The sequence below is a fragment of the Lolium perenne genome, chromosome 2 (assembly GCF_019359855.2).
Source record: "Lolium perenne isolate Kyuss_39 chromosome 2, Kyuss_2.0, whole genome shotgun sequence".
NCBI lineage: Eukaryota > Viridiplantae > Streptophyta > Magnoliopsida > Poales > Poaceae > Lolium > Lolium perenne.
The window spans coordinates 162,494,102-162,518,999 of record NC_067245.2 but is presented as its reverse complement, the minus strand read 5'-3'; the positions used below and the strand labels follow the sequence as shown (position 1 = coordinate 162,518,999).

General features: G+C 44.9%; 1 protein-coding gene and 1 long non-coding RNA gene across 2 annotated transcripts; one reads left to right on the top strand and one right to left on the bottom strand.

Annotated features, from left to right (window-relative positions):
- The first annotated feature begins 229 nt into the window (after positions 1–229).
- On the top strand, positions 230–813 carry LOC127328907 (mavicyanin-like). The gene is made up of 2 exons (XM_051355468.1): positions 230–398; positions 491–813. Exons 1-2 carry the CDS (start codon positions 230–232, stop codon positions 811–813), a joined length of 492 nt encoding a protein of 163 aa, XP_051211428.1.
- Positions 814–21,093: 20,280 nt separating this feature from the next.
- Positions 21,094–22,006, bottom strand: LOC127333891 (uncharacterized). The gene is made up of 2 exons (XR_007871634.1): positions 21,489–22,006; positions 21,094–21,398 (listed from the first exon to the last, which is right to left on the bottom strand). It is a non-coding gene; the product is annotated as an uncharacterized lncRNA (long non-coding RNA).
- Between the last annotated feature and the right edge of the window lie 2,892 nt (positions 22,007–24,898).

The following is a 24,898-nucleotide window of genomic DNA, read 5'->3' as shown; positions in this document are numbered from 1 at the left end:
TCTCTTCTCATGGGATAAGCATCCCTATCACTCACCGGGTAATGCCGCCATGAGCCTGCAGCTGCGTCCGCTTCAAAATCACCACAGGATTCATTGGCTAGGTATAAATACACTCGAATTGGCACTGATCTTGCCAAGCCATATAGCTACAGCCTACAAGTCAATCGATCTTCAACGAACTAAGAGAAACAGAGAGGCTGTGATACGCAAGAGCATCACCATATACCCAATGGCTTCCCGACAAGTGCTGCTCTTGGCTGCCGCGGCCATCGCTGCCGCCTTCCTCCTGGCACCGGCCTCCGCCGAGGTCTTCATGGTTGGGGACACCGCCGGCTGGACCCTCAAATACCCTGCCACCTGGACTGACGGCAAAAACTTCGTCGTTGGCGACAGCCTAAGTATGCTTGCAGTGTCGATCCTAGGCTCTTAGCCATGCTCAGTACTCAATAACTCATATCCGAATTGCTAATAAATTGGTGCTTGGTGGCAGTGTTCATGTACCCCACCGACAAGCACAACGTGATGGAGGTTGGTGGCGCGGATTTCAGAGCGTGCAACGTGACGGGGAACACCATCGGCACCTGGAACTCCGGTACCGACACCGTCACACTTGACAAGGTGGGGCGGAGGTGGTTCATCTGCAGCGTGGGACCACACTGCAGTTTGGGCATGAAGCTCCTCGTCACCATTGTTGACGCCACCGCTCAGGCCCCGGCTTCCCCGCCGTCGTCTTCGGCCTCTTTCCTTAGCGGAGCGGTTTCACAGGCGATGGCGGTGGCCGGCACCGTGGCCGCAGCAGTGCTCATGCTCTGAGTGTTAGTTGTTGACACTTGAGATACGATGGTGGAGTGATGATCAGTAGGTGTTCTTTGATTGAATTGTGAGATACGATGGTCAATTGATAATCAGTACAATACATTACGTGACAAAAAAACCAGCTTAAGACAATGCAAGGGGTTATTCTGAACGGTTTTTCGAATTCAGATTTGAAAGTTGAGAGTTGTAAGCTGAACTTCAAGACAAATTTAGAGGAAAATTGGACTTCTCTCTTAAATTGTTATATCTGTAGCTGGTAATTGTTCGGAGCTAGCTATGCTAGCAAAAGCCTTTGAATAAGTTTGTACAGTCACTACGGGTTAATTCCTTCATTACATAGACTATGTTGTTCGGCCACCTTGATTGTGTTGTGTGCCGTCCTGGACATAGCTTTGTCTTACTTTTTTCTAAATTTGTTTCTTGGGTGACAGACAGGAATATCGACCTGAAAGTGTTGTAATGTAATTGAAGAATTATATATGTTCACAAAATGCTAATGCTTGGTTGTCGATGTATCCATACCTTAACTATGCAAGGGTGAGCAATGCGCCTCTACAACGTAACCGTCTGCGATGGTTAAACTTTCGCAAACGCTTGAGGTCACTCAACCGTCTGCGAATATGAGGGCCTTCGCAAACTACTACTCTTCGTTGTGTTTTGTATGATCGTAAACATCTTTCATTTTTGGTTGTATTTGTTCATCTCCTTTCACGCACGACCTATCATGTTTCCTCGTATGCTGATTGAAACATTTCAAACATCCTTTTATGTGAACCGACTACTTGCACCTATAGAATAATTATACTAGCAGATGTATGCCCATCTGAACATTAATGAGAATACAATACCAAATCTCAATTATATACGAGCACGTGTTTGATACATCATATGTATACATACATTTAAGATATAGCTTTATGTGGTAACTCTGCAAACGAGAAAGATACAGAAAAGAAGAGAATATGTAACCTTGCTTGGTTATGTCTTTATCTGTCTGATGGTGATGTACCTAGGAGGGATAAAAATGAAGAGATTTCTCCATTTTTCCTTGGTCATTATCGTTTTGCATCACGCTGCAGCTGGAACCTCCAGCTGTGATACTAATTCTCCCAAAAGGGTAGATGGCACTCGGTGCAGGGGGCACTTGCGCTTTTGCATGTATTGATCGAATGATCCGAAAATATAGCACAAAATGTTCTTCAATGTGAGAATGTTATACACAAATAGAAATTATTATTAGATATGCCAATTGAAGTAACTAGTGACTCACGTCCAACTACGGATGACATGATACAAGGAAAAAAAGAAGGTTGTGGGCCTCACGAGTCTCCTCATTTTCTTACAGCCAATGTGTTTCCCATTTGACTACACATAAATACATAATAATTATCATCAAGAAAGTGAGGAAAGCTAGCATATATTTTTCTATATATAAGCTGCAGTTAAATGCTTAGTAGCATAGGGGGAGAACACGGAGGTGAAATACAATAAGGTATAGACGACACAACGGAGTGTACCTTCTAATGCCTTGTTCTTATGTAGTGTTACCAAAATAAGATCTCTATTATACAAGTACATAATAAAAAGACATTATTATAGATAATAATACAACCTAGTGCATATATAGATATAACACAACCATAGATGTCTAGTCCACAAAGTCAACCATAGATGTCTAGTTAACAAATCAACCATCACTAGTAGAAAAAGGGGCAACCGTCTAAACCTTCAGTACCAGTTCCCTTACGAACCGGTACTAAAGGGGTCATTTATACCGGTTCGGGGGTCCAGGCGGGCAAGGAGCATCTGTACCGATTCGTGAGGGGCTTTTGTACCGGTTCGTGTTACGAAGTGGTACGAAAGGTCTTCAGCCCTAATTTCAGGTGCGGGTGGGGCCAGGGCTGGACCTTTGGTAACGGTTCATCTAAAGAAACCGGTACTAAAGGGTGCCTCTATATGATCACAGCTCCCCCCCCCCCCCGATCCTTGCTCATTTTCTCTTCTCTCTCACATTTCTAAATATTTTGCACGTCTCACACTCCAACAAATCTTCATTTTTTCTCCACCATTTTAACTAGATTAACGACATCCATCTATCCAAGGCTTAGGAATATCATCCTTTCTTCCGGCGTTCCTAATTTAGCTCATTTCTTTGCTAGTTTTAACTCGTATTATTTTTCTAGTGCTACAAGGTGTTCGATGAAATGCCTAAGTTAGGGATTTTATTTTTTTATATGCAATTTGAGATCAAACTAAAGTATGTTTTGTAGGTTTTAGTATCATCCCCGTTCTCACCGCCGTCGATCGCCAGCGTCGTCCCCTAGCTGGCACCATACCACCTCGGTGAGCCTCTTCTTTTTTATTAAAAAACTTATTTTTATGTGATGAACTTGAATATTAATTAAGTTGGTCACTCATATATCCATGATGTTGTGTAATTAATGATTTTTGATATACTTATATAATGCAGATGAGTCGACAATGGATGTACGATGATCGGTGCCATCCCGACTTCATTAATGGCATGCATTATTTTCTCAACGTGGTTGAGGCAAACAGGCGGTCGAATGGTTTCATATATTGTCCATGTAGTTCCTGTAAGAATATGAAGGATTACTCTACCTTAAAGATCCTTCACGTCCACCTACTGGAGAACGGTTTCATGCCCAGCTATAATTGTTGGATCAAGCACGGAGAAAGAGGGGTTATATTGGTAGACAACGAAGAAGAAGAGGATAGTGACAACTATCCTATGTTCACTGAAGCCGGTGATAGTAGAATGGGGAAGACGAAGCTGAAGAAGAGCCCATTTTTGATGAGCCGATTTTTGATGACCCCGATGACGATTTGGGTCGGGCCATTCTTGATGCGAAGATAAAATGCGGAAGTGAAAAGGAGAGGTTGAAGTTGGAGAAAATGTTAGAGGATCATAACAAACTGTTGTACCCAAATTGCGAAGATGGCTAGAAAAGCTGGGTACCACGCTGGAATTGCTGCAATGGAAGACAGATAATGGTACTTCTGACAAGGGATTTCAAAATTTGCTGAAATAATAAAGAAGATGCTTCCAGGGGCGAACGTATTGCCCTCAAGAAGATGCTTCCAGGGGCGAACGTATTGCCCTCTAGTACGTACGAAGCAAAGAAGGTTGTCTGCCCTCTAGGATTAGAGGTGCAGAAGATACATGCATGCATCAATGACTGCATCCTCTACCGCGAGGAGTACGAGAATTTGAATGCATGCCCGATATGTAGTGCATTGAGGTATAAGATCGGGCGAGATGACCCTGGCGATGTTGAGGGCGAGTCCACCCCCAGGAAGAGGGTTCCTGCGAAGGTGATGTGGTATGCTCCTATAATACCACGATTGAAACGTTTGTTCCAAAACAAAGATCATGCCAAGTTGTTGCGATGGCATAAAGAGGACCGTAAGAAAGATGTGATGCTGAGACACCCCGCTGACGGGTCGCAGTGGAGAAAAATCGACAGAGAGTTCAAGTCATTTTCAGATGATGCAAGGAACTTAAGATTTGGTCTAAGTACAGATGGCTTTAATCCTTTCGGGGAGCAGAGCTCCAGTCATAGCACATGGCCAGTGACTCTATGTATCTATAACCTTCCTCCTTTGTTGTGCATGAAGCAGAAATTCATTATGACGCCAGTGCTCATCCAAGGCCGAGGCAACCCGGCAACGACATTGATGTGTACCTGAGGCCATTGGTTGAAGAACTTTTACATTTGTGGCGTGAAGAAGGTGTACCTGTGTGGGATGAGCACAAACAAAAGGAATTTAACGTACGAGCGTTGTTGTTTGTAACCATCAATTATTGGCATGCTCTTAGTAACATTTCAGGATAGTCAAACAAGGGATATAATGCATGCACACACTGTTTAGGTGAGACTGACATTATATATTTGGGAAACAAGAATGTGTACCTGGGGCATCATCGATTTCTTCCAAAACAACATCACGTATGATAAGGGAGCGACCCACTGGATCCTCCTTAGTTGATGCTCGATCTTTCTCAGTGAGAACCTGGGGTAGAGAATCCTCCCAACAACGCGATGAGCGCAGCCTGGAGAAGAGGGAACGAATCCAGCAAGCAACGGATCGACGAACGATACACCTCAAACCAAGACTAGACAATCCTTGATGAACACAAGAACCTTCGCAGCGGATATAATAGATAACGGCAGCGCCGTACCACCGGAGGGATGATACACGTGATCACATGCAATAGGGAAACCCTAATCTTTTAGACTAAACTTGTTCTTACCTAAACCCTAGCCGCCCCACCTCCTTATATGAGGGGGAGGTGGCCGGCCAGCCCTTGCTGGGCTGGGGCGCCCCTCTATGGGCCTAACCCTAGTTGGATTGGACATGCCCAAATCCAACTGACTCACTAATAACCCTAATTTGGCCCACCACATGACCTGGCTACAATATTATCTCCTAATAACAAGATTATAATAAACTACTGGTACAACCTTAGACCCAAATATCATATCAATGGCTGTCCTAGAGTACCATGCCCGGATATCCATATCATCTCTCCCCTTCTTCAAGAAGCGTTGTCCCCAACGCGTGAGGGTCTTCTGGAAAAAGGTGACGTGATCTGAACATGGCACGTCCTCGCCGTCCTCAAGTCTTGCTTGCCTTCCACACCACATCCTCCCTCGCGGCCTTCTCGACTTGATACAACACTTGGCGCCTCCTTTCTTCTCCACATGAGCTTGGACTTCAGCCCAATTCCTTCTTCTTGCGAGGTTTTGATGGACCCCTGCGTCGCTGAACATGACCCTGCACAAGATGTGTAATTCCTGGGCCACATAGATGTCTCACATGTTCATCCTTGCCTCGATGCATCCGCGGTGTCGCGGAACACTGGACTGTAGTACTCCTAGCAAGGTAGTGCCGCTGTCCACTGTCTCCACTGACGCGCTCGCCTCCCACTCCTCCCATGCACATCTGCGCCACATGTACTGAAATATCATCGGCACACACATCATCAATCTGTATACTGGCATCAACACAAACTGGAACTGTAGCACATGCTGTCACATCCACATCAACAACAAGTGTAGCTTCATCCGGCTTGTCACCAACAAGAATTGGCTTGTCATCTACAGGCATGGCTGAAACATCACCAACATCAATGCTCGGAACAGCATGCACATCTAGCTGCACTTTAGGCTTGTGCAACTTCTCCTTACGCACCACTAACTCCACAACGTACTTGATATGATCATCACCCATAGGCTTCAAAGTCCGCTGTTTGCCACCATGCATAAAAGAATATGTATTTGCTCGCCCAGCATGTGTCACATTACGATCATACTGCCATGGACGCCCAAGTAGCAATCCGCACACCTCCAATGGCAACACATCGCACTCGATCTCATCAACATACTCATCAACTGTAAATGGCACACGCACCTTGTGAGTAATCTTCAGCATACCATAGCTATTCAACCACTCAAGACGTTTAGGTTCAGGAAGACGCCATGTAGACTGATGTCTACGCACGACTCTTTTCCTGTAGACAGTGTTGGGCCTCCAAGAGCAGAGGTTTGTAGAACAGCAACAAGTTTTCCCTTAAGTGGATCACCCAAGGTTTATCGAACTCAGGGAGGAAGAGATCAAAGATATCCCTCTCAAGCAACCCTGCGATCACAATGCAAGAAGTCTCTTGTGTCCCCAACACACCTAATACACTTGTCAGATGTATAGGTGCACTAGTTCGGCGAAGAGATAGTGAAATACAGGTGGTATGAATGTATATGAGCAGTAGTAACGGCACCAGAAAATAGCTTGCTGCTACAACTGGCGTGTGGTTGATGGTGGTAATATTGCAGGAAGTACAGATGCAGTAGAACAGTAAACAAGCGATGATTGCAGTATTTGGAAACAAGGCCTAGGGATCATACTTTCACTATTGGACACTCTCAACATTGATCACATAATAAAGCCACTCTACACTCTGTTGTTGGATGATGAACACCACTAATTGTGTAGGGCTACAAGAGCACCTCAATACCGGAGTTAACAAGCTCCATAACATTTGATATTCATATTTAAATAACCTTAGAGTGCATGATAGATCAACACAACTATACCAAGTACTAACATAGCATGTACACTGTCACCATCATACTATGAAAGGAGGAATAGATCACATCAATACCATCATAGTAATAGTTAACTTCATAATCTACAAGAGATCACAATCATAAACTACGCCAAGTACTACATGATGTACACACTGTCACCATTACATCATGAAGGAGGAATAGAGTACTTTAATAACATCACTAGAGTAGCACATAGATTAATAGTGATACAAAACTCATATGAATCTCAATCATGTAAGGCAGCTCATGAGTTCATTGTATTGAAGTACATAGGAGAGAGATTAACCACATAGCTACCGGTACAGCCCTAAGCCTCGAGGGAGAACTACTCCCTCCTCATGGGAGACAGCAGCGGTGATGAAGATGGCGGTGGTGTCGATGGAGATGCCTTCCGGGGGCACTTCCTCGTCTCGGCGGCGTGCCGGAACAGAGACTCCTGTCCCCCAAATCTTGGCTTCGCGATGGCGGCGGCTCTGGAAGGTTTCTCGTACTGTGGCTTATTCGTCTCGAAGATTTAGGTCTGGGACCTTTAAATAGGCGAAGAGGCGGAGTCGGAAGGCTAACGGGGTCGCCACACAATAGGGGGGCGCGGCCCCCCCTCTGGCCGCGCCAGCCTGGCGTCTAGTGGCCCTGTGGCCCCCCTCTGGTGCCTCTCGGGTGTTCTGGAAGCTTCGTGGAATTATAAGATGCTGGGCGTTGATTTCGTCCAATTCCGAGAATATTTTCTTACTAGGATTTCTGAAACCAAAAACAGCAGAAAACAGGAACTGGCACTTCGGCATCTCGTCAATAGGTTAGTTCCGGAAAATGCATAAAAACGATATAAAGCGTGAACAAAACATGTAGGTATTGTCACAAAACAAGCATGGAACATCTGAAATTATAGATACGTTGGAGACGTATCAGCATCCCTAAGCTTAGTTCCTACTCGTCCTCGAGTAGGTAAACGATAAAAGATAATTTCTGAAGTGACATGCTACCAACATAATCTTGATCATACTATTGTAAAGCATATGAGATGAATGAAGTGATTCAAAGCAATGGTAAAGACAATGAGTAAACAAATGAACCATATAGCAAAGACTTTTCATGAATAGTACTTTCAAGACAAGCATCAATAAGTCTTGCATAAGAGTTAACTCACAAAGCGATAGATTCAAAGTAAAGGCATTGAAACAACACAAAGGAAGATTAAGTTTCATCGGTTGCTTTCAACTTGTAACATGTATATCTCATGGATATTGTCAACATAAAGTAATATAACAAGTGCAATAAGCAAGCATGTAAGAATCAATGCACAATTAGCACAAGTGTTTGCTTCTAAGATAGAAAAAAGTAGGTGAACTGACTCAACATAAAAGTAAAAGAATGGCCCTTCGCAGAGGGAAGCATGGATTGCTATATTTGTGCTAGAGCTTTTATTTTGAAAACAAGAAACAATTTTGTCAATGGTAGTAATAAAGCATATGTATTATGTAAATTATATCCTACAAGTTGCAAGGCTCATGCATAGTATACCAATAGTGCCCGCACCTTGTCCTAATTAGCTCGGATTACCTGTATTATCACCGCAATACATATGTTTTAACCAAGTGTCACAAAGGGGTACCTCTATGCCGCCTGTACAAAGGTCTAAGGAGAAAGCTCGCATTGGATTTCTCGCTTTTGATTATTCTCAACTTAGACATCCATACTGGGACAACATAGACAACAGATAATGGACTCCTCTTTTATGCATAAGTATTCAACAAATAATATTCTCATAAGAGATTGAGGATTGTTGTCCAAAACTGAAACTTCCACCATGGATCATGGCTTTAGTTAGCGGCCCAATGTTCTTCTCTAACAATATGCATGCTCAAACCATTCAACTCATGATAAATCTCCCTTACTTCAGACAAGACGAACATGCATAGCAACTCACATGATATTCAACAAAGTGTTGATGGCGTCCCCAGGAACATGGTTATCGCTCAACAAGCAACTTAATAAGAAATAAGATACATAAGTACATATTCAATACCACAATAGTTTTTAGGCTATTTGATGAGCTATATATTGCAAAGACAAAGAAATAGAATTTTAAAGGTAGCACTCAAGCAATTTACTTTGGAATGGCGGAGAAATACCATGTAGTAGGTAGGTATGGTGGACACAAATGGCATAGTTTTTGGCTCAAGGATTTGGATGCACGAGAAGTAATCCCTCTCAATACAAGGCCTAGGCTAGCAAGGTTGTTTGAAGCAAACACAAGTATGAACCGGTACAGCAAAACTTACATAAGAACATATTGCAAGCATTATAAGACTATACATTGTCTTCCTTGTTGTTCAAACCCTTACTAGAAAATATCTAGACCTTAGAGAGACCAATCATGCAAACCAAATTTTAGCAAGCTCTATGTATTTCTTCACTAATAGGTGCAAAGTATATGATGCAAGAGCTTAAACATGATCCATATGAGCACAACAATTGCCAAGTATCAAATTATTCAAGACATTATACCAATTGCCACATGTAGCATTTCCCGTTTCCAACCATATAACAATGAACGAAGCAGTTTCAACCTTCGCCATGAACATTAAAAGCTAAGAACACATGTGTTCATATGAACCAGCGGAGCGTGTCTCTCTCCCACACAAGCATTTATTCAAACAAAACAAAAACAAGAAACATACAGACGCTCCAAGTAAAGTACATAACATGTGACCGAATAAAAATATAGTTTCAAGAGAAGAAACCTGATAAATTGTTGATGAAGAAGGGGATGCCCAAGGCATCCCCAAGCTTAGATGCTTGAGTCTTCTTGAAATATGCAGGGATGAACCACCGGGGCATCCCCAAGCTTAGACTTTTCACTCTTCTTAATCATATATCATCCTCCTCTCTTGACCCTTGAAAACATCCTCCACACCAAACTCAAAACAACTCATTAGAGGGTTAGTGCATAATCAAAATTCACATGTTCAGAGGTGACACAATCATTCTTAACACTTCTGGACATTGCCCAAAGCTACTGGAAGTTAATGAAACAAAGAAATCCGTCCAACATAGCAAAAGAAGCAATGCGAAAGAAAAGGCAGAATCTGTCAAAACAGAACAGTCCGTAAAGACGAATTTCTAAGAGGCACCAGACTTGCTCAAATGAAAATACTCAAATTGAATGAAAGTTGCGTACATATCTGAGGATCACTCACGTAAATTGGCAGATTTTTCTGAATTATCTACAGAGAACCCTGCCCAAATTCGTGACAGACAGAAATCTGTTTCTGCGCAGTAATCCAAATCTAGTATCAACCTTACTATCAAAGACTCTACTTGGCACAACAATGCAATAAAATAAAGATAAGGAGAGGTTCCTACAGTAGTAACAACTTCCAAGACTCAAATATAAAACAAAATTACTGTAGTAAAATAAAAACATGGATTATCTCCCAAGAAGTGCTTTCTTTATAGCCATTAAGATGGGCTCGGTAATTTTAATGATGCACTCATAAAGATGAGAGTTGAAGCAAAAGAGAGCATCAAGAAGCAAATTCAAAACACATTTAAGTCTAACATGCTTCCTATGAAAAGGAATCTTGTAATTAAACAAGTCATTTAAGCATAATGCAACAAGCATAGGAGAACTAGACAAGCTCAACTTCAAGATTTTTAGCATATAGAGAGGTGTTTTAGTAACATGAAAATTTCCACAACCATATTTCCCTCTCTCATAAAGATTTTCAGTAGCATCATGAACACACTCAACAATATAACTATCACATGAAACATTCTTATCATGAGCTATATGCATAAAATTATTACTCTCCACATAAGCATAATCAATTTTATTAGTAATAGTGGGAGCAAATTCAACAGAGTAGCTATCATTATTATTCTCTCAAGTGTAGGAGGCATAGTATAATCATAATAAAATTTATCCTCCATAGTAGGTGGCACCAAAAGACCACTATCATTATAATCATCATAAATAGGAGACAAAGTATCATCAAAGAAAATTTTCTCCTCAATGCTTGGGGGACTAAAAATATCATGCTCATCAAAACCAGCTTCCCCAAGCTTAGAATTTTCCATATCATTAGCAACAGTGGTGTTCAAAGTATTCATACTAATAACATTGCCATTAGCATGCAAATAAGGATCCATAGGTTTTTCAATTTTTGCAACACACCATTTATGTCTTAACTCAGGAAATAGATTAAAAAGCTCACAGTTGTTTTCCATTATGCCTTACTAGTGAACAAGAAACAAAAAGATGCTATTGCAGGATCTAAAGGAAATAGCTTCGAGCACTCATCCAGAAAATAGCTTAGTTGCCGAGATCCGGAGCGTGAGTACCTTTTACCTTTCCTCCCCGGCAACGGCGCCAGAAAATAGCTTGATGTCTACGCACGACTCTTTTCCTGTAGACAGTGTTGGGCCTCCAAGAGCAGAGGTTTGTAGAACAGCAGCAAGTTTTCCCTTAAGTGGATCACCCAAGGTTTATCGAACTCAGGAAGGAAGAGGTCAAAGATATCCCTCTCAAGCAACCCTGCGATCACAATGCAAGAAGTCTCTTGTGTCCCCAACACACCTAATACACTTGTCAGATGTATAGGTGCACTAGTTCGGCGAAGAGATAGTGAAATACAGGTGGTATGAATGTATATGAGCAGTAGTAACGGCACCAGAAAATAGCTTGCTGCTACAACTGGCGTGTGGTTGATGGTGGTAATATTGCAGGAAGTACAGATGCAGTAGAACAGTAAACAAGCGATGATTGCAGTATTTGGAAACAAGGCCTAGGGATCATACTTTCACTAGTGGACACTCTCAACATTGATCACATAATAAAGCCACTCTACACTCTGTTGTTGGATGATGAACACCACTAATTGTGTAGGGCTACAAGAGCACCTCAATGCCGGAGTTAACAAGCTCCACAACATTCGATATTCATATTTAAATAACCTTAGAGTGCATGATAGATCAACACAACTATACCAAGTACTAACATAGCATGCACACTGTCACCATCATACTATGAAAGGAGGAATAGATCACATCAATACCATCATAGTAATAGTTAACTTCATAATCTACAAGAGATCACAATCATAAACTACGCCAAGTACCACATGATGCACACACTGTCACCATTACATCATGAAGGAGGAATAGAGTACTTTAATAACATCACTAGAGTAGCACATAGATTAATAGTGATACAAAACTCATATGAATCTCAATCATGTAAGGCAGCTCATGAGATCATTGTATTGAAGTACATAGGAGAGAGATTAACCACATAGCTACCGGTACAGCCCTTAGCCTCGAGGGAGAACTACTCCCTCCTCATGGGAGACAGCAGCGGTGATGAAGATGGCGGTGGTGTCGATGGAGATGCCTTCCGGGGGCACTTCCCCGTCCCGGCGGCGTGCCGGAACAGAGACTCCTGTCCCCCAGATCTTGGCTTCGCGATGGCGGCGGCTCTGGAAGGTTTCTCGTACCGTAGCTTATTCGTCTCGAAGATTTAGGTCAGGGACCTTTAAATAGGCGAAGAGGCGGAGTCGGAAGGCTGACGGGGTCGCCACACAATAGGGGGGCGCGGCCCCCTCTGGCCGCGCCAGCCTGGCGTCTGGTGGCCCTGTGGCCCCCCTCTGGTGCCTCTCGGGTGTTCTGGAAGCTTCGTGGAATTATAAGATGCTGGGCGTTGATTTCGTCCAATTCCGAGAATATTTCCTTACAAGGATTTCTGAAACCAAAAACAGCAGAAAACAGGAACTGGCACTTCGGCATCTCGTCAATAGGTTAGTTCTGGAAAATGCATAAAAACGATATAAAGCGTGAACAAAACATGTAGGTATTGTCACAAAACAAGCATGGAACATCGGAAATTATAGATACGTTGGAGACGTATCATAGACAACCCCAATGCTGCCACCATCGCCTTGCTAATGCCATTCGTACAGCTACCACCATCAACCATCAACTTGCAAGCCTTGCCCTTGATAAAGCACTATGTATGAAACAAACTCCACCGCTGAACCTTGTCAACTGCCTTGCAAGCATCATCTTGTACCTTCTTGAGTTGCATATTCAGCCCGCTCAATGGTACCTCCTCCTCAACAGTCACAGTAGTGCTCTTGGTATAAGAGCCAGGTTTTCTCTCCTTAGTGACTACATGTACTGAAACAACCTCTTCCACGGTAGTGTTGGAGCACACCACCGGCTTAGTCAAGCTTGCAAACTTAAAGTTATCACATAGAAACCGCTTGAAATCTGCCCAACTAGACCGTAGACCAATGATACCCTGGACAATCAGAAAATCACAGTTCCAAGCAGCCAGAACATCATCAACACGCCTGTATGCAATATCAAATTCAATTTGGCCACCAAACGTAATTTCCAAGTCCTTGCATCGCTCAAAACCACCGTCAATATGTGACTCCCAAAGTAGGTATTCCGTCGGTGTCGCAGAACTTGCTAACCTCCATTTGATTGTAGATGCGTCAAATGGTATACGCGACCTTATATCGAGGTAGTCATAGTATATGTCGGACTTCCAAAACATAGCACGCACACGTAATGCAGACGGAACATGCGCCAGCATCACCGGAGAAATCACCGAAGAGTTCCCCGCAGCATCATGGGAAACTACCGAACAAGACACCGGAGCAACAGGGGAAGACACCGCAGCAGGTACCGCAGCAGCCTGGACCTGCCCGGCCCAGGGCCCGGTTGGACCGGCCTGTGGACCGGTTGAGCCGGCCTAGGGCCCGGTTGGACCGGCCTGGCCGGCCTGAGGCCCGGTCTGACTGGCCTGGCTGCCGGGAAGTCGGCTGGGCGGCACAGTACTCGGGCCGGTTCGCATTAGCAAATTGGCCGGTTTGGACCGGCCCGGCCAGCCCAGAGCCCGGTCAACCAGCCTATGGACCGGGGCGGGTCGCAAAATTTCGTCTTCTTCCCGAATTCTGCCTCGATTTTTCGCGATTTTGACCTCCGAAACAGCCATGGATGACCTGCAAACTGCACCAAACAACGCAAAACTTCCTCCAACTCAACCTCCTTCGACCGAGAGCCAAACTCTGCCGATCTAGAGCCAATCTTCTCTGATGCAAACCGATCCAAAGAGATCGATCAACAACACCTTGTCGTGAGCAACCCAGAAAACTGATACCATATGATAAGGGAGCGACCCACTAGATCCTCCTTAGTTAATGCCCGATATTTCACAGCGAGAACCTGGGGTAGAGAATCCTCCCAACAACGCGATGAACGCAACCTCGAGAAGAGGGAACGAATCCAGCAAGCAACAGATCGATGAAAGATACGCCTCAAACCAAGAGCTAGACAATCCTTGATGAACACAAGAACCTTCGCAGCGGATATAATAGATAACGGCAGCGCCGTACCCCCGGAGGGATGATACACGTGATCACACGCAATAGGGAAACCCTAATCTTTTAGACTAAACTTGTTCTTACCTAAACCCTAGCCGCCCCACCTCCTTATATGAGGGGGAGGTGGTCGGCCAGCCCTTGCTGGGCTGGGGCGCCCCTCTATGGGCCTAACCCTAGTTGGATTGGATAGGCCCAAATCCAACTGACTCACTAATAACCCTAATTTGGCCCACCACATGACCTGGCTACATTATTATCTCGTAATAACAAGATTATAATAAACTACTGGTACAACCTTACACCCAAATATCATATCAATGGCTGTCCTAGAGTACCAGGCCCAGATATCCATATCAACGTAAGAAAGAGAGGAAAGCATTTCAGAGGTGAGGCAGATAACTGAATGAAACCTACCCGCCCTACTAGGATGTTATATGTGATATGGTCAAGGATTTAAAAGTGATCTATGGAAAGGGTCCTGGCGGACAATCTGTTCGGCATGATGTTGACGGACACGTACCCATGTGGAAGAAGAAGTCTATATTTTGCGAGCTACCCTACTGGAAATTCCTAGAGGTTCACTCTGCAATCGACGTGATGCACGTGAAGAAAAATCTTTGCGTGAACCTGCTAAATTTCTTGGGCGTGTATGGGAAGACAAAACATACACCGGATGCACGGCAGGACCAGCAAAGTATCCACGAAGGAAACAAGAAGTATCAAGGTCCTGCCAGCTACGCTCTTACCAAAGAAGAGAAGGAGATCTTGTTTGAAGTACTGAGTAGCATCAAGGTCCCGTCTGGCTTCTCGTCGAATATAAAGGGAATAATAAACATGTCAGAGAAAAAATTCAAAACCTAAAGTCTCATGACTGCCACGTGATTATGACACCATTACTTCCGGTTGCATTGAGGGAGCTTCTGCCGGAAAATGTTCGAGTACCCATTGTGAAGCTATGTGCGTTCCTCAATGCAATTTCTCAGAAGGTGATCAATCCACTAACTCTACAAAATTTACAGAAGGATGTGGTGCAATGTCTAGTCAGCTTCGAGTTGGTGTTCCCACCATCCTTCTTCAATACTATGACACATCTCCTAGTTCACCTGGTCGAAGAGATTGGCGTTCTCGGTCCAGTATTTCTACACAACATGTTCCCCTTTGAGAGATTCATGGGAGTCTTAAAGAAGTACGTTCATAACCGTGCTAGGCCAGAAGGAAGCATCTCCTAGGGCGATGGAACAGAGGAGGTCATTGAGTTTTGTGTTGACTTTATTCTTGACCTTAAGCCGATCGGTGTTCCTGAATCGCGCTATGAGGGGAGACTGCGTGGAAAAGGCATGCTCGGAAAGAAAGCAACAACTTGTATGGACGGACATTCTTTCACTCAAGCACACCACAAAGTTCTACATAATTCCATCTTGGTGGCTTCGTACATAGTGGAACACAAGGATATCTTACGCTCTGAATACCCAGAGCAATGTGAAGATTGGATTGATGGAGAACACATGAAGACTTTCGGCGGTTGGTTGCAAACACGTCTCATGAATGTGACTGATGAAGAACAACTATACTTGTTGGCCAAGCAACCATCTTCGACTATATCGACTTTTCAAGGGTACGGGATTAGTGGGAATACATTTTACACGTTCGCCCAAGATAAAAAGAGCACCAACCAAAACAGTGGTCTCCACTTTGATGCAGCAGAGGGCAATGGGAAGAAGGCCACATATTATGGGTACATAGAAGAGATATGGGAACTTTACTGTGGACCTAATTTCAAGGTCCCTTTGTTCCGGTGCAAATGGTTCAACCGAAAAGATGGGGTACATGTAGACCCGCAGTACGGAATGACTATAGTGGATCTCAAGAATCTAGGGTACGACACCGAACCATTCGTCCTAGCCAGTGAAGTGGCTCAGGTTTTTTATGTGAAGGACATGTCTACCAAACCGAAAAAAGAAAAGAAAAGCAAGAGGACACATCATACGATTGGCCAAAGCACCACATAGTTCTTTCAGGAAAAAGAAACATCGTGGGAGTAGAGGACAAGATGGACATGTCAGAACATTATAATAAGTTTGATGATATTCCACCCTTCAAGGTAAAAACTGACCCAAGCATCATCTCAAATAATGAAGATTGTCCATGGTTGCGTCGCAATCAGAAGAAAGGGAAACACACGAAGAAAACTCAGAAGACTAGATAGGGATCATAACTTGTGTATCTCAATATGTAAATCACTTTTGTGTAATGATGTTACTGTATGTAAGATATTAACAATGGAGATGGAGTCTTTCACGGGCTTGCAGGGAAATTTTTCGGAGGCGCAACTACCAAAGATGTCGTAGGGCGTGTGTACCAACGACATCTTCGAGAAGCTACGCCACAGGAGATTTCCCAACCCTTTCCCCATTACTGTTAGAGGAGATGGAGTCTTTCACGGGCTTGCAGGGAAATTTTTCCGAGGCGCAACTTCCGAAGATGCCGTAGGGCGTGTGCACCAACGATATCTTCGAGAAGCTGTGCCACGGGAGATTTCCCAACCCTTTCCTCCATCCATGGGGATGAAACTCTCCCTACCTGTTAGGTTGGCTTGTTTATCTGCTTGCCAAGGCGTATCGATGCTCCTTTTATAGGCACGGCACCGCTTCCACTTTGTCTTGTTCCTTCGACAGGGCGTCGTGCGCTACATGCTTTATCTCGTCGAGCAGTGCGTCCACCCACGTGTCCTTATCATGTCGACAGCTTTAGTCCCGGTCGCACCCACCAGTTGGTATTAAAGGTTACCCACGCGTCCTTATCCCACCGAAAATTTTGTTAGATGACAGAAAAACCACCTTTAGTCCCGGTTGCACCCACCAGCCGGTACTAAAGGTTGCCCACCCCCCAGATAAGGCCCTCCCAGATAAGCCTCCCCCAGATAAGACCCCCCATCTTTTGTCCCGGTTTGAGCCTCCACCCGGGATGAAATTTTCCCGCGCCATTGCGTTCCCGCCTATTTTCTTCCCGCGCTTTCCACCGATTCCCGCCTCTGTCTTCCCGCCTCCGTCTTCCCACCATTTTTCACTATATATATGTAGGCTTGGCCTCCATTTATATATCACATCTAGACTCATATCTGCAAACCTCATCATTCTCTCCCACGGCTTCCATAATATCTCTTGTAACATCCCAAATTTTCAAACAAAGAAGAAAATGAATTCCTTTTTCCAAAAATGAGAACCAACAAAAACTTTTATTACATATGATGCTATGCATAGTGCTCATACCTAATTCTTGTGTTATTGCCATGATTATTTGTTTATTACATTGAACATATTTCCAAAACCCTAAACCCTAACCTTCTCAAAACCAAAAAAAAGATCAAATAGGAAGGAACTAAAATAAAATAAAAAGACATATGTGGGCATATAGCCATAGTGTGCAAATCTTGGCTAATACCCTTCTTACTTTTCTAAATGGTGGTGAACCATGGTTAGACCCCACTAAACCCTAAACCTCACCCCTCTTTTCACCATCCAAGATAAAACAAAATAAAAAGAAATTAAATGAAAAAGAAAAGACATATGTAAGCCTATGGTTAATATTTGCAAATAATCAACTAGGCCTTGATCTACCTTGTTGGATGATTTGAAATGCCTAAACAAACCTAACCTAGTACTTACCAACTCAATCAAATGAGAAACAAAAAGGAAATAAAATTATGCATAGAAGCATATGTGGCACTAAGCCATATTACTAAATCTTGCCCTATGCCTTCATACTCTACCCAAATGGTTTGAAACCATCTCTAAACCTAATATAACCCCAAGTGGACCCTAGACACTTCCCAAGTAAAGCAAGAGGAACAAAATAGAAGAATAAGAAAAAATGGAATATCACCTCTTATGTGTTTATGGCCATTTTTGCAAATCTTTGAACTAGGCCTTTTGAAATTGTTTCCCTGGTTTGGAAATGTTCCTAAACTAAGAAGAATCACTTTTGACTCAAGAAAAAACAAATCAAATAAAAAGAAAATCAAAAACCAAGTCACATATGATAATGGTCATATGTGACACTTTTAACATCTTACCCACTTTGAGCCCTTGTATTAAGAGTTTTCCAAACTAAACTTGCTCAAACCTTTGCACCTCATCCAAGACCACATCAAGTGTGACGCCCCGAAATCGGTATCCTGAGGATTCCAGCCAACCCGCCGAAATCCGTACGATATCGATTCAGAGACGCCCTCCGACACGACGTGCGCGACGAATCACACACGTGATGCCAGAGGAATTAACACGAGCGGTAACATTCAACAGGATTACAATAGAGCCCACAAGAAACATATATTACAACAGCGAATCCAACGAGTCAAGATACAAAAGTACATACAAAGATCCAAATCATAGAGAAGAGCGAATACATCTGAGTACGAACAAGATACAAATTGGACTAAGAGTCCTGAAGATAAAAGATGGCATCCATAACCCTGCCCAGGCCAAGCCGGAAGGGTAACCTTGCTAGCGTCGTCTTCATCGAACATATCTTCATACCTGCCCGGTTATATCCCGTAGAAGCAGCAATAAGTACGGGTTCGTACTTAACAAGACTTCAAGACGTATAAGCATTCGTCAACCAGTCATCCTTTGTACTTGAGGCACGCAGGAGACTTAGAGGACGCAAGAGGAACGTCATAGGCACTATGGTGGGGTTAAGCGGCAGCGCGCAAGCACTAAAAACCTATAGAGACACTCTACAACAGTCGTCTATCAGAAAAGGTGAGAGAGCGCATGAGCTAGCAATTCTATACTCTGCAAACATAACACAACCAATGTGTTCCACTTCGCAAAGAGGTACTTACAAAGGCACTCACATGGTGGACAAGTTTTAACCAGTTATTATTTAGGTTGTTCTATCTTACTATGCAAGTTATTAGTATTGAAACAACATGTGTAAGTTGTCTATGAACGAGTCATACAGATCCAAGTCGTCCATAACCGCGGACACGGCTTATCGATAAGATTGTAACCCTGCAGGGGTGCCCAAATGTTCCCACACGCACGTTCAACCCACTAACGACAGGTGGATATCACGACACACACTCTCCTTCACTACAACAATGTCCAGGAAGCCACCTAACTAAGTTAACCCGTTTCAGAGCCCGATCGGTACTCCGACGCGGACCTAGTTGTTGCGAGAACGGCTAAGAGGATCAGAGCCCACTAGAGGATGACCTCTTAACAATTTTTGCCGCACCTACGGACGTGCAAGAGACAACGGGGATACAAGGCACGTATGGCTTCCCCAAAAGTAATATCATATCATCTGACCACAAAGAAATAAGCTTGCACGCACGGGAGAAACAAACAAACATTCAAACTAATTGTGGCAACTGGACATAGCTGTAAATTCCGGCAGTGGTCGAGGGGAGACCCGGTAAGCTTACCCACGTGTGGTTAGAGCGCTCAGTCTCGGAACAGATAACAAGAACTCGGGTCCTAAGTTATTTAGGAAACACAAGTGAGCCGTCACAAAACAAGCAGCTGGCCCACCGATGGCTCCGCTAAACAAATATCAACAACTAAAGTAACCATGATTCTTCCCAACATATAACCCGATAAGATAACAATAACGGTAACGAGATAAAACAACACTTGCATGCACTACGACTCGCAAGGCAGACCCGATAACCAAACAACAGCTGTAGGAGGTTGGTGGAGGCTATATAGGCTACTTGAGGTAACAAGTGGACGGGACATGTAACAAGAACGCAACTTAAGGCTAGCATGAGGGAGAAGGCAAAATAAAATAGGTGACCGACTCCTGCAGGGGCAAGAGTATAGGGGAAATGCTTGCCTGTTAAAGCTTGTTGAGGAACATCCGGAGAACTCGTCGTATCTCACTGCACCACTTCGTGATCCTATCCGAGAAGAAGCAAAGCACTAGAACAAACAACGAATGCACCACTTATTACTACGGCAAAAGAATCAGCATGCTCAATATGATATGCATGACATGGCATCGATGGTGCAATGCAGCTTATCCAAATTAATCGGAGTCGGAACCCCGTACAAGAAAATTAGGTTGGAGTTGCATTCCTACCGGCAAATTTAAGTGTTGGTTAGCATGGAAAGGGTGATCTACTTCAAAGTTAAACGGAGCGGGGAAATCCTAATTGGAATCCGAAATACTCCGCATATACGTTAGGTGGTATGCACGAACTATCAACGCGCGACATGATGCGAGATGCAAACAGGCATATGGATGGCATATTCATGGTCAGCATATTTTTCTGATCAATTTTCATATAAAACACATTTTATTTCGAGTTACCATTTAAAAGATATGATTTATACAAGATTTTGCAAAAAGAAAAGATAAGCGGAGGGGTGTAGCCGGGCCGGCCCTGGCCAGGGAACTGAGCCACGCCCGTACTGGGCCGGCGCGGGGTAGCTGCTGGGCACGCATCAGTGCCAGAGAGAAACGGGCCAAGGTCCAACGACGGATCTGAAGAGGGAAAAGTGTGGTGGAGCAGGTGCGCTCCACGCACCTTCTCCTTTTTTGTCTTTTTCTTTTTTCTATCTCTCAAATTATACAATATTTCGATTAGATTTTTTTGCAAATCAGTCAAAAACAACAAATAGAATGGAGGAAAAATAGTTCAGAATTTTTTTGTGCAAATTTAAAATTTAAATTATTTAAAATTCAAAATAAATTCTTGAGATACATATATAGGTAATGACATAAAAAATCTAAAATATTTTTCCCACATTCCAATGTTTAAATGATCTGCAAGGTTTTGACTTCAAAAAATATGTAGTGTGAGAGATACAAAAATGAGAAATTGTTTGAGAGGGGAACAAATTTTTTTTAGCACGGATCTTGATGCAGTATACATGGTGTGGACTCTAAATGTCCACTCTCATCTGAAGAAGAAAAAGATTGGAGAGGGATTAATTCGCCTCTCCGGGGTATTGAACTCTACATCTCACGTTGCATTAGAGGGAACGAACCAGCTAAGCTGCATGCTGATGTTGGTACTGGAAAGACTCCTCCTGATATGAAGCATCTCTCTCCGCGAGATCTGAACCAAAAGAAGAAAAAGGTAGGATTTAATTGGCCAACGTGGGGATTTGATCCAGGGATCTTACGGGTCATGATTCAAGATGCTTACCACTGGGCTGCTAGTTCAGATGGTGATGGTTGTGGGTCGCCCGTCAACTAGAAGCAGATAGAGGCGGAGCTCGGGCAAGGCGGCCATGGCGGACGACCTGGTCTGAGAAGGACTTGACGGCTGCGAGCGAAAGAGGACGAAAGCGAGGGCGTCGAGGGTGCGCCTGAACATGGGGAAGCCGGAGATGTGCTCAGTTTGGCCGGAGGAGCACAAGGGCGGCGGAATTGACGAATTACTCGCCGGAGTTGGAGGCGGAATCAGCGATTCCACCGTCGATTTAGAGAGCCCCAGGCCGATTCCTTGGGTGTGGAGGAAGAGGAGAGCAAGGCGGTTCTGGTGGTGGTCTCGGATAGACGAAGGGAGGTATGTAGCGTCGGAGCCATGGTGAGGACGGTGGTGGCAGGTTCTTCTTCGTTAGCTCACAGAGAAAAATTAGAAAGGTGAAGGGAGAAGAAGGGAGTGGCGGCGGCAGAGAGGGAAGGCTAGCTAGGGTTTCCAGGATGCGGATTAAAAGGAGAGAGGAGGGGAGGCTGTGTGGTGGTGGTTGAGAGGGAGAGGACCACAGGCTCTCTCTGGCTCGGGGAATTTTATTTTTTGCCCCTCTTTACTTGGTATCTCTATGAATTGCCCTTCTTTACTTTGACCTTTTTTTTTGCCACCCTTTACTTTACCACTCTACCATTTGCCCTTTTGAGTTATTTTCCTTTGTATTGATGATTTAGCAAAGAACAACAAGACAATACTGCCCCGTATCTTCTTCTCAGTCTCGCTCGATTCATTGTCTCTCCAGCCTCCGGCCCTCATGGCCGCCACCGTCCTCGCCTGCAAACACCTCCGGCCGCACGCCGTCGCCAACTCGCAGCCCTGTGTGCGCCGCCTCCGACACGCGAGCCCTATCGCCGCCGCGCGCGTCCTCGCCTCGCGCCGCCAAGCCATGCCGCCGCCCAGCTCCATCTCCTCGCGGGCGTCCTCGACACTGCCTCGCGACCCCGCGACCCGCGTGATCCCGTTCCAGTGCCGTCACATCTTGCTGCCATGGCCGCTGCCGACATTCTCCGCCGGCCCGGCCATTTCCGAGACGATCTCCAACGACGCTGCCCCTCCGTCTCCTGGGCTCCAGCTCTTCCACGGATGCCGCCTCCAGCGCCTACTCTCTGCTAAAACATTAGCCCCCAGATGGTTGGGTCGGCCGCCAGCATGATTCCTCTGTTCTGGCCAACAGGAGCCAGCTGAGAGAACGAGTGGATCGAGCTCTTCTCAATCTCTATCTAGGTCAAACTAGCAGCGGGGTATTCTGGTCATAGTTTGTGACACTGGCTTGTCAAAGGGCAAATGATAGAGTGTCAAAGAAAAAAGTGGCAAAAAATTAAGACCAAAGTAAAGAAGGGCAATTCATAGAGGTACCAAGTAAAGAGGGGCAAAAAATAAAATTCCCCCTCTGGCTCACGCCATCTTCGTGAGGAGGTAGACGACAACGGAGGAGGCTGCCCTTTTTCATCGAAGGGGTAAGCAGGCCAAGGTGGGCTGGGCCAACGGAAGGAAGGGGAAGGGGAAGCAGGCCGCCGGTGTTGAGAGGAAAATGCAGAGAGGGAGAGCCCAGCGAGGTTAGTTAGGGTTTCCTGTTTTCTCCTTTAATTTTTTAAAACTGGTTTTATAAAACCTTTCAAATAAAACCAAAACATACCAGATTTTATTTTCTGAAACATTTGAAACTTTTTTATTTTGTTTTAAAAGTTTAGTCTTTAGGGTTTTGTTAAAGAATAGAAGAGAGGAGGTTTATTATAAAAACCTTATGGGAGGGTAAAATAAAATAAGAAGGGTTTGTAAAAATAATTTTATTTTCGCAAAACATGGATGATATGATGCATGATGCCATGATGATGCACAAAAGAAAAAAGAACAAACCAATCTAATAGGGGTATATCCGGGGCCGTTACATCAAGGTGAACAAGTTTTGTGTTGACCACCATGGTTGACTCTGCCTCCATTGCTTAGAATAAGGTTGACAAGTGGCAACTTTGAAATAGAGAGAAGATCATACCCATTTGGTAATTTCACCAACCAGCACCATTTTGCACATCACCACCACCATTCTACCCCAAACATTATTTGACTCAACCTCACCAAAAAGTTTTGCAAAATTCAAATTTATATCTCTTGCGCCATTTCATCAAACACTTGGTGTGCAATAATTTGGAAAGTGAATACATGCTTTTACCCACTAGGTTTTAGACTAAACCAGCTTTACTCTCGCCATCATTGACCCCTCCTTACACCTCTGCATCAAAGCAAAGCAATGGTACCACAGTACAAGGCTTGACATGATCAAAACAAGCCCATGCCGAGCTCAAGGACACCACCATGCCACTCCTCCTCTCCATCCTTCTCTGGTCCCCTTCACAATGTCAACGAGACTCACCACGCCCTGCAGAGCACGCTGGTACCTTACCTGGTCGAAGAAACGCACGCCCACGCTCAGAACGTCACGCGCCCGTACGCGCCCAGACGCGCCCAGACCATGCCAGACACGCACGGGCACGACACTGGCCGCGCCAGAGCACGCCTTCGCCTCGTTGTTGTCGTCCTCCTCTCGCTCCCTCCTTTCGCACGCGTGATCACCACTGCACCAGCTAGCCCCTAGACAACCTCACTGGCACGCGGAAGCGCTGACAACATCGCCATGATCGCCGTCCTCCGCCACGGCCCTGCCCGCTCCCATCAAGCTCCTGCACGCTCTCGTCCATCATTGGCCGCGCCAGCACGCTCCCTAGCTTCGCCTAGACGTCGCCTACCTCACGCGCAACCTCCCTTGCCCCTTCGCAGCTCCAAACCGCCGCGCCATGCTCGACCTCCACGGGCACCAACAGCACTCGCGCGCAGCTATAAATAGAGGCACCCCTTGAGGAATTCTTCACACCAGCTCGCTTCTCTCCCTTCACTTGCTCTCCTCGAACCCTCTCCCATCCACATTGCCACCGGAGTTGCTCCATTTTCATCGACGACCACCGCGGCAGTAGCAAGATGACGACGACGATTGGCGCCACCCCAGCCTCTCCCTCGACCACCATTCGACTCACCTTCATCGACAACGTCGATTTCCCGCCTCGCCGACCTCGCTAGATGCCGGTAAGCCTCTGATCGCGACCCTCTGGCCGCCGGTAGGCTTTGCTCTCCGGCGAGCCCTGTCGAGGAAGGTGACGACGCTCAGCCGTCCGATTCTTTTTTAATCCAACGCACCGCACGCACGCGTACCGTTTCACCGTTTAACTGTCGCTGACCCATAGGCCCCACCTGTCAGGCGGCCTGCGGCGCGCTAAAGCGTTACTGGGCCAGCCCATTTAGTTTTCCCGCGTGGCCCGTTAAATTCAAATCTGAGTTATTCTTTTGATTCAAATTTGCTTGCAGATGCC